The sequence below is a fragment of the Microcaecilia unicolor genome, chromosome 13 (assembly GCF_901765095.1).
Source record: "Microcaecilia unicolor chromosome 13, aMicUni1.1, whole genome shotgun sequence".
Taxonomy (NCBI): domain Eukaryota; kingdom Metazoa; phylum Chordata; class Amphibia; order Gymnophiona; family Siphonopidae; genus Microcaecilia; species Microcaecilia unicolor.
This window is the reverse complement of record NC_044043.1, coordinates 8,171,427-8,187,841: the sequence shown is the minus strand read 5'-3', so window position 1 is coordinate 8,187,841 and position 16,415 is coordinate 8,171,427. Positions and strand designations below refer to the sequence as shown.

Below are 16,415 nucleotides of genomic sequence, written 5' to 3'. Positions count from 1 at the left end.
GGTGGGGGGTCTATCAGAGAGAATACAGTTCTGAGTGCAGGAGAGACTGGTTGTGTTTAATGATAGCCTTAGCTGGCATGTGAGTGCATGTTCATGTTAAGTGTTACAGTGTGAAGGTGAGTCAGAGGAGCATGAGAACAGAAAAAATATCAGCCTGCCAAAAGCAGAGCTTCTTTCCAGAAAACCAGCAAAGTACTTGTGTTGAGCTGGTGAATTTATAAGACTAAGTTTTAGGAGGATGAGTAAGGTCACATCTTCAGGAATGAAATAAAAATGAAGTGAAGAGAGACATTTGAGAAGGAATCAGGGAGAAGACACAAAAGGAAAAGCAGAGCAGCAGGACAGAAAAGAGAAACAATTTTAAAAGTTAATTTTATTTTTATTTTTTTTTTACTTTACAATTCTACATTTCAACACAGTTGGCCTGTCTGCCTTTGAAGGAAAGAAACTTGAACCCTATGAGTGACAGTAAACCTCAAGCTAGTAGCTGCCTCTGGACACCAGCTACCGTGTTTCCCCAAAAATAAGACACTGTCTTATATTAATTTTTGCCCCCAAAAATGCGCTAGGTCTTATTTTCAGGGGCTGTCTTATTTTTCGGGGAAACATCGGGGTTGGCCCACCCGCCCTCCCGGAACTAACCTTAAACACCTCCTTTCACCTTCGCAGCAAGCAGCAGCAGGGCAGGCCACTCCTTCCTTCCGTGTCCCGCCCTCGCCTGACGTAACGTCTGCGAGGGCAGGGCACGGAAGGAAGTAGAGGTCTGCCCTGCTGCTGCTTGCTGCGAAGGTGAAAGGAGGTGTTTAAGGTTAGTTCCGGGAGTGACGGAGGGTGGGTGGGGGGGGGGGGGGGCGGCGACCTCGGGTGGGGGGGGGGCGGCCCGGGGGCGGCCTTGTCCGGCTCTCGGCGGCCCTGCTTTCAAACAAAAATTTGCTAGGTCTTACTTTCGGGGGAGGCCTTATATCTACCAATTCAGGAAAACCTCTACTAGGTCTTATTTTCAGGGGATGTCTTACTTTCGGGGAAACAGGGTATAATGTGAAAGGAGCTTCCTCAAAAGCCTTTCCAGTCCCGCCAGTATAAGGGATGAGAAGCCAATTACAGACTATGTGCAGGAACTAAAGGATGTCTGCTTCTGATTTTTAACTGAGCTGGTAGCGTAAGTTATTTCACCGATTTTAGATTTATAAATTCAGATATGCTGTCCCCTTATGGTCAAAACTGACGCGAAGGAAAACATGCCTACCCCGCCAGAGGAAGCGACACCACATCAGCAGATGGCTGCTTCAGCAAGTTGCTCTCTGTCACCCTCATGTAATCGTAGTTTTTCCAGTGATCCTGACTGCGCATTTCCTCCGCCGGTGTGCAGCAGTCCTCCATAACTGATGGTGCGGCAACGGCAGGAAAAAGAAAGGCAATGGATATCATACGCATACATTAAAAACGTGGAGCGGAAGGATGGCAAGATGGTGACCCCTCCCTCAGAACAATACAGAAGGGCATCATGGGTGAGAAGCACTGGACGAAGCGCCTGATAAAACAACAGAGGCGAAAAGCAGTCACAAAGAAGGAGCTGCACGTGTCGATGGACAAGATCAAGACAGCGATCATCACAAGTAAAACACAGATACAAAAGGGGCTGCTGGCTACACGGGCTAGAAGCTGCAGGAGTTTCAAGCATAGGTAATCAAACATGATGAGGATGTCAAAGTGATCCAGTGGCAGTGTTGATTTAGACTGAAAGCTAAAGAAATTCTCACTAAATTAGGGTATTTTTGAGAACCGGTCCCGAACAAACAACGGATCGGGGGTTTGCCAGAAGCTGTGGCAGAGAACAGCATGGTGGAACCGGTGCAAAAATATATGCCAGTGTTTTATGCTGCAGGTAGGCCTAGCAGGACAGCTCCCGCACTTGGTCACTGAAAGAGCACATCACAAACTTGGCGGAATGAACATGAAACCTTTTGGCATTCTTTATAAGCTTTACAATAAAGGAGCAGATCCTCAGGGCTGCGAGGCAAGTAGGGATACTGGATTAGGAACGGGTCCAAGTTGAAATTATAGTGGATGTCTCGGCGGGGACACTCCATAGAAGGAAAGAATTTAAGCCAATAACAAAATGCCTGACCGAGAATAATGTTAGATGCAAATGGATGTTTTCTATGGGCTTTTCCTTCATGCTGAAGAGGAGAGAAAAAATGACCACAGTGCATGACAGGCACACCAATTACTAGTTGATACCAGCCTTCTTCAGGATTCTGAAGGTCAGTCACTGGATGAATACGTGAACTCCAAAGAGCGCAGTGGAAGAATGTGATGGCAGAGTGGAGCATAGAGAAAATGACTACAGAAACTCCAACCAGAGGAAGGATACCTCAATTAATCCTGCTGCAGTAGATGAGGAAATTTGTCCTTAAGCCTCTAAGGTGTGTAAAGATGCAATTTTGGGGGCAGGAATAATGATAATAATGACGATGAAGATGATAATGACAACTTATCAATAAGGGAATGGGATTTGGGGATAGTAGGGAGGTAGGCAGATGATGTTCACTTCTTCTTGGCCTCAGGGAGGGAGATGGGTGCATGGACCAATTATATGGATAAGGGAGGGGGGTATACTAGTGAACGGGATGGGCAGGGTGGGGGAAGAGGTGGGATAGAGGGAGGGATGTTGTACAATATAATGAGGGGGAGGGTCATTGTAATGAGTGTTCAGGTTGGAGTGCTTGGGCATAAATTGGGCCTGGATGTTAACAATGTGAGGTGTATGGCGTTTGTGGAGCTGAGTATCATGTAATTTAGAAGTACTGAAATTATAGCTCCCAATACCACTGATAAAGGCGGGGGGAGGGGGTCTAACATTAAATTTGTCACCTCAAATGTGAAAGGTCTTAACTCCCCCCAGAAGCACCAATTATTTCTCAAAAATGTTATTAGATTGGGAACAGGAGTAGGTTCTTATCACATGAGAAACCTCTGGAACATAAGCATCAGTCACAGCACACCAAAAGAAGGATAAGGAACCGCTACATATAAAACAGTCAAGCCTTGGAGTAGGGATGAACCAAGTAGACACTTTCAGCCAGATGGGTAGAATGTAAAACTAACATCTGCCTCAGGGGTCGCTTACTCAAAAGAGGATATCTTAATACAAGTCAGAGCAAAACCAACTCTGTAGAATACTGAAACTGATGTACTCCTTGGTATACAAGACACCATCTTTTGAGTACTACTACTACTACTACTACTTAACATTTCTAGAGCGCTACTAGGGTTACGCAGCACTGTACAAATTTTAAGGACGGTCCCTGCTCGGAAGAGCTTACAATCTAAAGGACGAAATGTCAAGTTGGGGTAGTTAAGATTTCCTGAGAAGAGGTGTAGTGATTAGGTACCGAAGGCGACATTGAAGAGGTGGGCTTTGAGCATTGATTTGAAGATGGGTAGGGAGGGGGCACGGCGTATGGGCTCAGGGAGTTTGTTCCAGGCATGGGGTGAGGCGAGACAGAAGGGGCGGAGCCTGGAGTTGGAGGTGGTGGAGAAGGGTACTGAAAGGAGAGATTTGTCTTGAGAGCGGAGGTTACGGGTAGGGACGTAAGGGGAGATGAGGGTAGAGAGGTAAGGAGGGGCTGCAGATCGAGTGCATTTGTAGGTGAGTAAGAGAAGCTTGAACTGTATGCGGTATCTGATTGGGAGCCAGTGGAGTGACTTGAGGAGAGGGGTAATATGAGTATATCGGTTAAGGCGGAAGATAAGACGTGCGGCAGAGTTCTGGGTGGACTGAAGGAGGGATAGATGGCCACGTGGGAGGCCGGTCAGGAGTAGGTTGCAGTAGTCAAGGCGAGAGGTAATGAGAGAGTGGATGAGAGTGAGCAATCCCTGAGGCAGAGCCATGTCAAGTCTTATGTATGAGTGGTGCCCAACAAAGATTTACATTCTTCCCATCTGGCTGAAAATGTCAACATAAGCATCACCCACATATTTATTTAGACCTGAGTGGATAGGAAAATAAATGAGGTGAGTATCATTAATGAACAGGACCTGGTATGCTCCTTGAAATAAATCATAAAAGATAAAGAATGCAGATACATTCTGGTGAAACTTGAGTTGAATACCTTGTATATCTTTTAGAGGCAGCCATGATATTGCCCCAATAAAGCCTTGATCCATGGTTTCCTGGCCCTCTGCCTGATAATACAGATAAAGATTAGGCACCTCCTTTCTTCCCTTTTCTTAAGGCTGATACGTCCTCTCTTTACTCACCCATGGCAGTCTACGCTTCCAAATGAAGGGTATCTCAATTGGGAAGGAGGCGAAGAGATACAAGAACCATGACAATATTATCATTTTTACTGCAAGTAGTCTGCCTAACCATGAAATTTCTAGGCCTTCCCACTTCTGCAACACCTTGAAAGCTTGCTTAATTAATTTGGGGTATTTCATCGCATATAATTTGTCCAGCCATGCTATTAAATTAACCACTAGATATCAAATACACATTTTTGCCCATTTAAATTGATATGTCCCCTGTAGCTCCAGTACTTGCTGTTGAGGAAGATTTATAGTCAAGACTTCTGATTTCACACTGTTAACTTTATCAATAGAAATCAAACAAAATAAAACATGGAAAAGAAAATAAGATGATACCTTTTTTATTGGACATAACTTAATACATTTCTTGATTAGCTTTCAAAGGTTGCCCTTCTTCGTCAGATCGGGTTCTACATGGAACGTTGCTACTCTTTGAGATTCTGCTGTGGAATCTTGTCACTCTTTAGCATTCCGGAATCTTGCTATTCTTTGGGGTTCTACATGTAGAGAGGTGTGGTAGCCGTGTTAGTCCACTCTTAAAGGTTATCAATAGAAATCAAACAAAATAAAACATGGAAAAGAAAATAAGATGATACCTTTTTTATTGGACATAACTTAATACATTTCTTGATTAGCTTTCGAAGGTTGCCCTTCTTCGTCAGATCGGAACTAAGCAAAAGTGCTAGCTGACATTGTATATAAGTGAAAACATTCAAGCATTACTATGACAGTCTGACAGGGTGAGAGGATGGGGGTGGGTCAGTAACTTTAAAACCATACAAGAACGTAAGACCTTTGAAGTCAGAATGATTGAATATTTAATACCCAACAGAAAGGACTTAACAAGGATCTGGGTTTCCTAGCCCATTATAAACCATAAAGCTGTAAGTCTCTGTTGATCACCCCTCCCCTCACCTATCCACACCCATCCTGTTAGAATATCAATGATATGCTTTGATGTCCCCATGCATACTTCCTACCCAACCCCCTCCTCCCACCCTGTCAGACTGTCATAGTAATGCTTGAATGTTTTCACTTATATACACTGTCAGCTAGCACATTTGCTTATTTCCGATCTGAGGAAGAAGGGCAACCTTCGAAAGCTAATCAAGAAATGTATTAAGTTATGTCCAATAAAAAAGGTATCATCTTATTTTCTTTTCCATGTTTTATTTTGTTTGATTTCTATTGATTCTACATGGAATGTTGCTATTCCACTAGCAACATTCCATGTAGAAGTCTGCCCTTGTAGATCACCAATGTGGCTGCGCAGGCTTCTGCTTCTGTGAGTCTGACGTCCTGCACGTATGTGCAGGACGTCAGACTCAGAAACAGAAGCCTGCGCAGCCTTCTACATGGAATGTTGCTAGTGGAATAGCAACATTCCATGTGGAATCTCCAATAGTAGCAGCATTCCATGTAGAATCTCCAATAGTAGCAACATTCCATGTAGAATCTCCAATGGTATCTATTTTACTGTCATAGTAATGCTTGAATGTTTTCACTTATATACACTATCAACTACCACATTTGCTTATTTCCGATCTGAGGAAGAAGGGCAACCTTCGAAAGCTAATCAAGAAATGTATTAAGTTATGTCCAATAAAAAAGGTATCATCTTATTTTCTTTTCCATGTTTTATTTTGTTTGATTTCTATTGATTCTACATGGAATGTTGCTATTCCACTAGCAACATTCCATGTAGAAGTCTGCCCTTGTAGATCACCAATGTGGCTGCGCAGGCTTCTGCTTCTGTGAGTCTGACGTCCTGCACGTATGTGCAGGACGTCAGACTCAGAAACAGAAGCCTGCGCAGCCTTCTACATGGAATGTTGCTAGTGGAATAGCAACATTCCATGTGGAATCTCCAATAGTAGCAACATTCCATGTAGAATCTCCAATGGTATCTATTTTACTGTCATAGTAATGCTTGAATGTTTTCACTTATATACACTATCAACTACCACATTTGCTTATTTCCGATCTGAGGAAGAAGGGCGACCTTCGAAAGCTAATCAAGAAATGTATTAAGTTATGTCCAATAAAAAAGGTATCATCTTATTTTCTTTTCCATGTTTTATTTTGTTTGATTTCTATAGATTCTACATGGAATGTTGCTATTCCACTAGTAACATTCCATGTAGAAGTCGGCCCTTGTAGATCACCAACGTGGCCGCGCAGGCTTCTGCTTCTGTGAGTCTGACGTCCTGCACGTACGTGCAGGACGTCAGACTCACAGAAACAGAAGCCTGCGCAGCCTTCTACATGGAATGTTGCTAGTGGAATAGCAACATTCCATGTAGAATCTCCAATAGTAGCAACATTCCATGTAGAATCTCCAATGGTATCTATTTTACTGTCATAGTAATGCTTGAATGTTTTCACTTATATACACTATCAACTACCACATTTGCTTATTTCCGATCTGAGGAAGAAGGGCGACCTTCGAAAGCTAATCAAGAAATGTATTAAGTTATGTCCAATAAAAAAGGTATCATCTTATTTTCTTTTCCATGTTTTATTTTGTTTGATTTCTATTGATAACCTTAAGAGTGGACTAACACGGCTACCACACTCCTCTACTTAACACTTAACTTTAAAACCAGAGACTGTCCCATACTGCTCCAGAAGACCAACTACATTTAACAGGGAGGAATGAGGTTTGGTAAGTGCACAAAGGATGCCATCTGCAAAGAACAGCATTTTGTCTTGTGTTGTGTCACGTTTTCAACATCGTTACATTGAATCTGGAGAAATCCTGAAGAGTCAACATGTCCCTCTGTGAAACTGTATAATGGAGCTTTTTAAAAAAAACTTTTGGGCCTCTTATCAAGCCGCACTAGTGATTCCTGGTATGGCAATGGCAACAAATTCCATTCACTCTGAATGGGCTCCGTCAAAATTGTCGCACGGCTTGATAAAAGAGGTCATTTATTAGGTAAGAAACACCCCACCCACTTATCAGCCTAAACAAGTATTTAAGCCGATCATGGTGTACCTCCTAGCCAGTCTGGTTTTCAGGATAACCTTTGTATCGCTCCATGGTGCGACCTTACCTTGAGTATTGCGTTCAGTTCTGGTCACCGTATCTCAAAAAAGATATAGCGGAATTAGGAAAGGTTCAAAAACGAGCGACTAAAATGATAAAGGGGATGAAACTCCTCTCATAACAGGAAAGGCTAAAGAGGTTAGAGCTCTTCAGCTTGGAAATTAGACGGATGAGGGGAGATGTGATTGAGGTCTACAAAGTCCTGAGTGGTGTAGGACGAGTAGAAGTAAATCGATTTTTTACTTGTTCCAAAAGTACAAAGACTAGGAGACACTCAATGAAGTTACATGGAAACATTTTTAAAACAAATAGAAGGAAATATTTTTTCATTCAACGAATAGTTAAGCTCTGGAACTCTTTGCCAGAGCATGTAGTAACAGCGATTAGCTTATCTGGGTTTTAAAAAGGTTTGGACACGTTCCTGGAGGAAAAGTCCATAGTATCGTTCCTGGAGGAAAAGTCCATAGTCTGCTATTGAGACAGACAGGGGGAAGCCACTGCTAGCGCCCTAGAGTTGGTAGCATGGAATCTTGCTACTCTGAGATTCTGAATGGAATCTTGTTACGCTTTAGGATTCCAGAATCTAGCTATTCTTTGGGGTTCAACATGGAATGTTGCTACTCTTTGAGATTCTATATGGAATGTTGCTACTATTTAGGTTTCTGCCAGGTTGGCCACTGTTAGAAACAGGATACTGGGCTACATGGACCATTGGTCTGACCCAGTATGGTTATTCTTATGTAACATTCATTAGACAGATTTGCATACAACAGATGCAAGCATGCATATTTTCTCATACATATTCAACTGCAGGTTTCCTGAATACCAGACAGTTGAGGGTACTCTAGAAGCAGCTCTTCTAAACGTACACAGTTCTTTTGATCCCAGGATTATAAAAGTATGTGCAAGGCTCTAGTTTAAAATAGCCACCAGTGAATGTGTACAGTTTGTTTCTGGGGGGGGGGGGGGGGTTGTTTTGTTGTTGTTTTTTTTTTGGGGGGGGGGGGGGGGGGGGAGTACCGGCCCAGCAGTTCTTGCTACTCCTGATTTTTCAGCTTAGTTGACCCAGGGCTAGGATTCTACAGCATGGGCTTTAACTCAATCACAGCTTTTCCCAAATTTAGTCCAAATCATTCTAGCGACAGTCCTAGACCAAGCACAAGGACTCCTTCTGAAAGATTACAATCGTAGGTCTTAAATCCAGCCACTAGGTGTCGCCATTGTTCAATGGACTCCCTCCCTCCACAGACTGTGAGAATTGTCTCTGTGGAATTCCTAACCAGAGTTGGAAACAGACAGTGCAAATCTCTCATGCATATTCATTGTGGCCATATTGAAAACTCTATTTGAAAGGTGTCCCTCTAGGAGGTGGTTGGGGAAACACTCAGAGATGTATTTTATTGTTCCTGTTGGCTCGCCTCCATTTTCCTAATTTGTAATCGCACTTCTTTGCCTGCATTTTGAGGTTGAATCACAAGCAACAAGCATGAGGCGAGAGCGCCAGGCACCTTGTACATGTTCTGGCCAATACCAAAGGACAAAGTACAACTACACAGATCAACATTAGATTAAATCAGGAAAAAATGCACTAAAAAGTTTTTAACGAAAAAAAAAACATCAGAGGAGGTATGTGAAAGAACTTAGCGAAGCGGATTTTTGCATGCTACAGTAGTTACTGTGATTGTATATTGTCCTCTGCTCAGAATTGTAGATGATGTGGGCTTCAAATTTAATTAAATTAAAAGAACTCAGAATTGTTATTGTGCCTGAGCTCTGGAGGGCACAGAAGCTTCAGGAGCTAGGGAAGGTATTTCAACCTGCTTTTCAGACCTGTCCTATATCCTCACTTCTCCCCCTTTACATAGGACAGGATATCCCAACCATTTCCTGGAGGTTGTCCTAACCAGTCTGGTTTTCACAATATATGCCACGAAACGCATTTCCAGACCCAATGTATGCAAATCTCTCTCATGCATATTCATGTTGGCCCTTCTGAAGCCTGGCTTGATAGGTGCATCTACAGGATTTGGTTGGGAAATACCATCCTAGATGTATTCTACTGCAGTTTTCACAAAATCCTGGGAATCAAACACATTCACTTGCCCTTCGCGAACCACTCTTAATTGCACAGGGTACTGTAAAGTGAAACCAAGTTGCTTCTCCACCAAAAGTTTATAAACAGAGTTGAAAGTTCTTCTTTTCCCCACGACGGGCACAGAATGATCTTGAAATATTACAATGCAATGAGTCTCATACTTAAGATCATTCTTTTGTCTATATCTCGGAAGAATGCAGTCTTTATGCGCCAAGTTCAAAATCCGTGCAATCACAACCGCCTGAGCCTATGCGCACATTCAACTCTCATGGGGCCTAGATGGGTGTCCTGGAACAACTGTGTAGTGAGCCATTTTTCAAGAAAACCCAATGAATCCTTCCTCCTCCATCATTTCATGTAGACCCACAAACCGAAGATTCTTCTTTCAGGATCTATTTTCAAGATCATCCAAGTTTTGATTCATAACTTGGGACCAGTTTTTGTAAACGCTCCAGGTCTCCTTTTCCCACATTTACTGCATCTTCTGTTCTGCTGACTTGAAGTCTCCATTTTGGCAACTCTTCCACTGAAATCAGAGCCCAACTTCGCAAGCCCAGTTAATCGCTCAGTGATCGGAATATCAACCTCATGTCCAGTGTTTCCACTACAGTAGTTTTGAGAAAGCACAAATCGATAACCTCACTGGTCTCCGAATCACTTGCCGCAGGTTTTCTCTCTCTCGTTTCCCTGGTTTTGTAGACATATCAGATTACAGTGGAGGAGTAACCTAGTGGTTACAGCACCAGTCTTGACATCCAGAGGTAGCCACGGTTCAAATCCCACTGCTGCTCCTTGTGATCCTAGAGACCACTCACTGTCCACAATGCAATACACATCCACATCTGATCCATCATTCCTTTATCCAGTCAACCATACATTCGTCCACGGAACTATGTACACTATATGTCTAGGCGCCTAATAATGCCCTTTTTTCCCATTGTCTCTTTATAATGTTTCTATGTTTTGTCCCATTGTTATACTACCAACGATATTCGAATGCCTCGCACAACTCTGTTCAATGTAATCCATAACTTAGTTGTAACAAATGTATTTCTATTATTCAAGTCTTATTGTAAGCCACACTGAGCCCGCAAATAGGTGGGAAAATGTGGGATACAAACGCAACAAATAAATCTTGGGCAAGTCACTTAACCCTCCATTGCCTCAGGTACAAAATTAGATTCTGAGCCCTCCAGGGACAGAGAAATACCCATTATACCTGAACGTAACTCACTTTGAGCTACTACTGAAAAAAGGTGTGAGCAAAATCCAAATAGCCTGCATCTTTTTGCACAAAAATTTATCCATGCAGAATAAACAGAAAAAATATAAGTCAGGTGGGGAGGCAAAGCACCCCGATGGTAGCTTCTGGAGATGATTGTGCAAGGATAGATACAGAGCTGACTAGATGTATTTTATTACTCATAAAGCATTGTGGACTCCAGCAGAACTTTAGATAATGCAATGCAGAGAACGGCATCGCCCCTGAAGCGGTGAAGTAGCTCTGGTTCTGTGCTTGGGGAAGGTTTCCTCGTTCCCCTTCTGCCAGCAGGAACGAAGCACTTCTGCTAGGCAACTGCCTTTGATCTGAAATCTGAAGCGTAGGAGGCCTTATGTGGTTTGGCAGTCAGACTGAAGGTGACAGCCACTGCATATGAGTGCTGTTCTTCACCACCTTCCACCGATTAGGGAGTCTGGAGTAGATTGTGCTGGGGAGGTGGGGCCCTTCCTGCCTGGGAAGAAACATTGGTTCTGCCTCACCGTTTACACCTGTACTCTACTTTGGTGACACAGGGACATGAAAAAAGAATTACGCACATTCTGAATACTCAATGTGAATTTTCATTTTAAATTTGGAAATTGATTGTTATTACGGAAGAAATATCTGCCTGGAAAACACCAATACCACATTTTACCATACTTGGCCTTAACAGGAAGGATAGCTTTTAGAGATACATACTTGGTGGAATCTAGTATCTTTGATGTATCGAAATGAAGCTGTTGTAGACGAAAAATATAATAAACTCAGAAACCTGCAGGCTACCTAGGGACCTGTTGCTTGGTCTGTATCCCAAGTATTGTAATTATTTAAATTATAATAATTAGATAAGAACATATGAGGAAATATATTATTGTATCCTCCTTGACGTCTTAGTTATATTCTTGGAAATTGTATAAAAAGTTCTTGGGAAATCACCAAAAATATAAGCACACAATTACCACATTACCATGGAGCCTCATAAAGCTTGGGGCCCTCACAGTGTCCAGAATAATTTACAATAGCTTTCAGTGGGGTAACCTACAGCTTGACCCCCCCCCCCTTCACCTCCTGCAGGCCTCATACAGGGATGGCATTACAGGCTGACCCCCCCTCCTCACATGGCATCCTCAAGGCTTCCCAAACTTCGCCTGAGGAACCTACTTCCAAGCAAGCTTTTCATCCAGAATGAATATGCACGACATCAATTTGTATGTATACACTGGGAGTTGCTGTATATGCAAATGTAATGCATATTTGTCTTGACTACCCCAAAAACTTGACTGGTACTTGGACCCCTGCAACAGGTTTGGAAAGACTTGCCCTCTGGTCTCATCTCCCCTGACTTACAGTTCTCCAAAAAGGTCTGGAGGAAACACTACCTCCCTAATTCTGTAATCTTTGCATGCGTAAATTGTAGAACACTGGCAGTTATGTGCGTAACTTAATTGGCAAATTAGGAGCTGACTAATTGTAATTAATTGGTGCTAATTAGTACTCATTTTATTTAAAATATTTCTAGACTGCACAATCCTATAGTACTTGGCAGTGTACAAATAAAACATATAGAAATCCAAAAAAATAAAATTTACAAAATGCATAAAATAGCTAAAAAGTAAGCTTAAAACAAATTAACCAGATCAGCTCAGTCACCAATCAGTTAGCATCATAGACATTCTCCCTTATAATATATTCAAAGACATGCTTGTATAGGTTACCTTCCTTAGATTAATGTTCAAATGGTTGCTGAAACAATAGAGTTTTCAAATTACACTTAAACTCGGCACAAGAGCTTTGGACCAGTAACTTTGAGTGCATTTAGTTCCTATGCTATAAAATTTAGAGTGCGTAACGGCCAGAAGGGTGCAGTTAGGAGGGGTACGAGCGGGTAGAGGCAGGCCACACATTTACACGCTAAGTTTCTAGAATCACATCAGTTACACACGTAACTGTGACGTTTAGTCGCAGACATTTATAGCAGCCATTGACACGGCAAAAGAGGCTGCAGTTAAATGTTGGCGGGTAAATGAAAATGTAAGCATGTAATTGCTTTTTTTTTTGGTTACATTTGTACCCTGCGCTTTTCCCACTCATGGCAGGCTCAATGCGGCTTACATGGGGCAATGGAGGGTTAAGTGACTTGCCCAGAGTCACAAGGAGCTGCCTGTGCCTGAAGTGGGAATCAAACTCAGTTCCTCAGGACCAAAGTCCACCACCCTAACCACTAGGCCACTCCTCCACCCCTTTTGGAGCAATAGAGATGGCACCTATGTCCTGAGCTTTGAAAGCTAACATTTCAAAATGATTGGGGGGGGGGGGGGGGGGGGGAGGGTGCCAAACACCATACATATGACCTCTCCCTGGGCACCTTTATTTTGGGGATGCTCAGAACCCACACAGCTGACTCCTATGGCTCAGAAGGCCTTTAGAAAAGGATTCCAGAAATGGGGAGTGGGAGACTCCATTATCGGTAGGCATCTTATAGGACTGCCTGTCAAGAGGGTGCAGGAGAGACCCAGTTAAGTGCCATCGGCTCCTCTTACCTGTAGCAGTTTCCCCTCAGCAGGCATCACCTCAGCTACCCGGGCAAATACCCCCTCCAGCGTCAGATTAGTCAGATTAGACTTCCCTGTGGGGTCCATTTTCAGGGGGATGACCCTGATGATTGCCTTCTGCGCGGCTGCTCTCTCCGTCTCCACGGCCGCTGCCAGCACTAAGCCCGTGTGCCCGAATCCCGCCTGCAGTGTCGCCATCAGCAACCAGGGCCAGAGAGTGAGCAGCGGCGAGCGGTTCATACTGCCCGCTGCGGCAGTGGGCACTGGCACCCCGTCATGCTAAGGAATCTGTTCCTTTTCTACTAGTGACAGACCAGGAACCCGGCCTTCCAAGGTTCCCCCACCACACACCGTTCCCAGCTTCAGGCACCAAAATGCAGCAGCCGTCTTTGGACCTTAAAGTTGCTTTGCAGCTCAACCGAGCAGAAGCTGCATCATTGCTGTCCAAGCGGAAAAGACTTCAAGCCGTCAGCCTTCTCCAGCTTCAGGTTCACCCATCCTTTCCCACATCAAGTGGCAGCTACTTCAGCCACTGTGCTTCTCGTTGGCAAGACAAGACTCAGTCCGTCAGGAACCATGACAATCCACACTTCCAAAGTTTTCTCCCAAAAATCATTTTATTGACCTCTCTCCAAAAGAAACAGGAATTCTCTTTGCAGAACTGCAGGGCATAGTTATGAAAGCTCCATGTGTGGGACGTAGGGCCTGTGCCCACAGTCTCCTGTGCTCAGAGGACTCTCCCTCTCTAGGTGCTTGGCAGGATTAACTTGCTTGCAGTCTGCTGTTTACAGCTGAATTCTTTCTATCCAAGGCTGAAGGGCCCTCCTGGGAGGGGGAGGGTGGTGGCAGGGAGGAGGGCTCACTCCAATGCTGCAGATTTAAGGGCTAGGAGTCAGAGAAGCACATTTTGCTCTCATTGCCATTGGTTTGGGAGTTTAGAGGCCACAAACGCGGGAATCTTCTGATGAATAGTTCCCCAAATCCATCCAAGTCCTAGGACGGGTTGTCACCTGCTAAAAACTCCCGCGAGGCGAGGAAGTTGTTGGAAACTAAGGAGAGAGAGAGAGAGAGAGAAGGAACGTTATAAAGCAACCTAAAATGCACTTAAGAAAAATGGTGCAGATGAAGGAATGGAAAAGTGTGTCTGAAGTACTGCAAAGAAAAAACTGAGCAGATGTAGTCCACCAAAAACCACAGCATGCCTCTACATAAACACTCCTTCACCACAGGAAGCGAGGAAGAAAGCAGCAAGACCCAGCAACTGTACAAAAATATGACACTCAGCCACTGCCCCTGTGCCAGCTAGGGAGAATCCTGAGAAAATCCAGCCTCACCCTCTACAACAAAAAAAACAGGAGTCGCAGACAACAGAAAAAGTTCCCAGGAAAGAGGGACAAAGAGGGCACAGGCAAGGAAATGAAGGGGGGGCCCCCAGTGCTACTATTTGACCGGGGAGGGCGTGAAGAGTCGCAACCTAGATCCAGATTCGACTAACAGGGTGGATCCAGTCCTGGTCTTACCCCAATGCATTCAGGGACTTGTGGTTCTGATTTTTCCCCCCACTGGATTTCCTAAGAAACGCATTGGGATAAGGCCAGGACTGGATCAACCCTGTCAGGCAAATCGGGAGCCAAGCGTAAGGAAAAGAGGTTTCACTGTCCAGAGGAAAAGAACAAGGACAACTCCTGACATGGAAGATGAGAAGCTGCAGAGGGGCTGTGACAGGAGAGTGTCTGAAAGAGGGGGGGGGGGGGGGGAGAAGAGTACCCCCCCCCCCCCTCCAGGGACAGAGAGAGAAAAGTGCCTCCACCTGGTGCAGAGACCGAGAAGTGATCCGAAAGCAGTAGTTCGTGCAAATGAGAAGTGGAGGGGGGGGAGAGAAAGACACCTCCCCCCAGGGATCGCAGACAGGGAGAGACAGAGCTCACCTGGGGGGGGAGATAGCGCGGGTTCTCGGGGCGCTCAGCGGCGATCTCTGGCCAGGATCATGGACCCGGTGCGGAAGTTGGTGGCAGGGAGTGGGAGCTCCTCCGTCCCGACCGCCCTCGTTACCTGCTGCCGCCTAGCGAGGGTGGAGCGCCGCCCGACTGGGAGGAGGGAGAGGAGGCAGCCGCGGCTCCCGGGCGCCCTCTGCTGGCCGTCGCTACGCACTGCCGCTCTCCTCCAGACAGCAGGCACATGCGCCACCTCAAGTGACCCGGGGCCAGTGCTGGTCAGAAGTGCACAGAGCCGGTGGCCAAAGCAAACCTTCAGCCTTATACCCTCTCTGCTGAGATGTTTGATATATTCAACTCAGCAGTCATTACTTATTTATTTATGATCTATTTGAGCATTTCTTTTACCAAGGCGGTTTACAATCAAACATATAAACGGCGAGTGACCGTACTCACTCGCAAATGCGCAGTAGAGACTTCCCTCTCTGTCCCGCCCCCGCATCAATCAAACATATAAACGGCGAGTGACCGTACTCACTCGCAAATGCGCAGTAGAGACTTCCCTCTCTGTCCCGCCCCCGCGTCAATACGTGATGACGGGGGGGGGCGGGACAGAGAGGGAAACTGCGCCGCCGAGGTTGCTACCGCTCCCCCCCCCACTCGGAGTCGCCGCCGCCACCCCTCCACCCAGCCCGGGCCCTCTCTTCCCTTCTGAACTTACACATCCATTCGCCGAACGCAGCAACGCACATCAGCTGAGCTGCAGTGAGCCCTTCCTTCTTTGCCTGTGGCCCCGTCCTCCTGTGACGTAACGTCAGCGAGGGCGGGACACACACAGGCAGAGAAGGAAGGGGCAGCTCAGCTGATGTGCGTTGCTGCGTTCGGCGAATGGATGTGTAAGTTCAGAAGGGAAGAGAGGGCCCGGGCCGGGTGGAGGGGTGGCGGCGACTTCGAGGGGGGGGAGCGGTGGCGACTTCGCGGGGGGGAGGGGAGCGGTGGTGACCGCGGGGGGAGGAAAACCTCAATACCAGCCCGTTTTTACGGGCTCAACGGCTAGTAAAGGTATAAGCAGGGCTTTTTTTTTTTTGAGGGAGTACTTGGGGGTACTGAGTATCGGCACCTTTTCCACTGTCTGCTAAAATTGACCCATGGACCCCAAGTTTTAATGAAAGAGCTCAGGCTCTGCTACTACTACTACTTATCACTTCTGTAG

General features: G+C 45.2%; 1 protein-coding gene across 1 annotated transcript in view; it reads right to left on the bottom strand.

The window, feature by feature from the left end:
• RNF43 (ring finger protein 43) overlaps positions 1-15,320 on the bottom strand; it is a 162,539-nt gene extending 147,219 nt beyond the window's left edge. The window contains exons 1-2 of the mRNA XM_030222590.1: positions 15,197-15,320; positions 13,257-14,317 (exon numbers count right to left, since the gene is read on the bottom strand). Of these exons, the coding sequence (XP_030078450.1) occupies positions 13,257-13,508 (252 nt within the window). The 5' untranslated portion in view covers positions 13,509-14,317; positions 15,197-15,320. The remainder of the gene's footprint in view (positions 1-13,256; positions 14,318-15,196) is intronic.
• Positions 15,321-16,415: the final 1,095 nt, after the last annotated feature.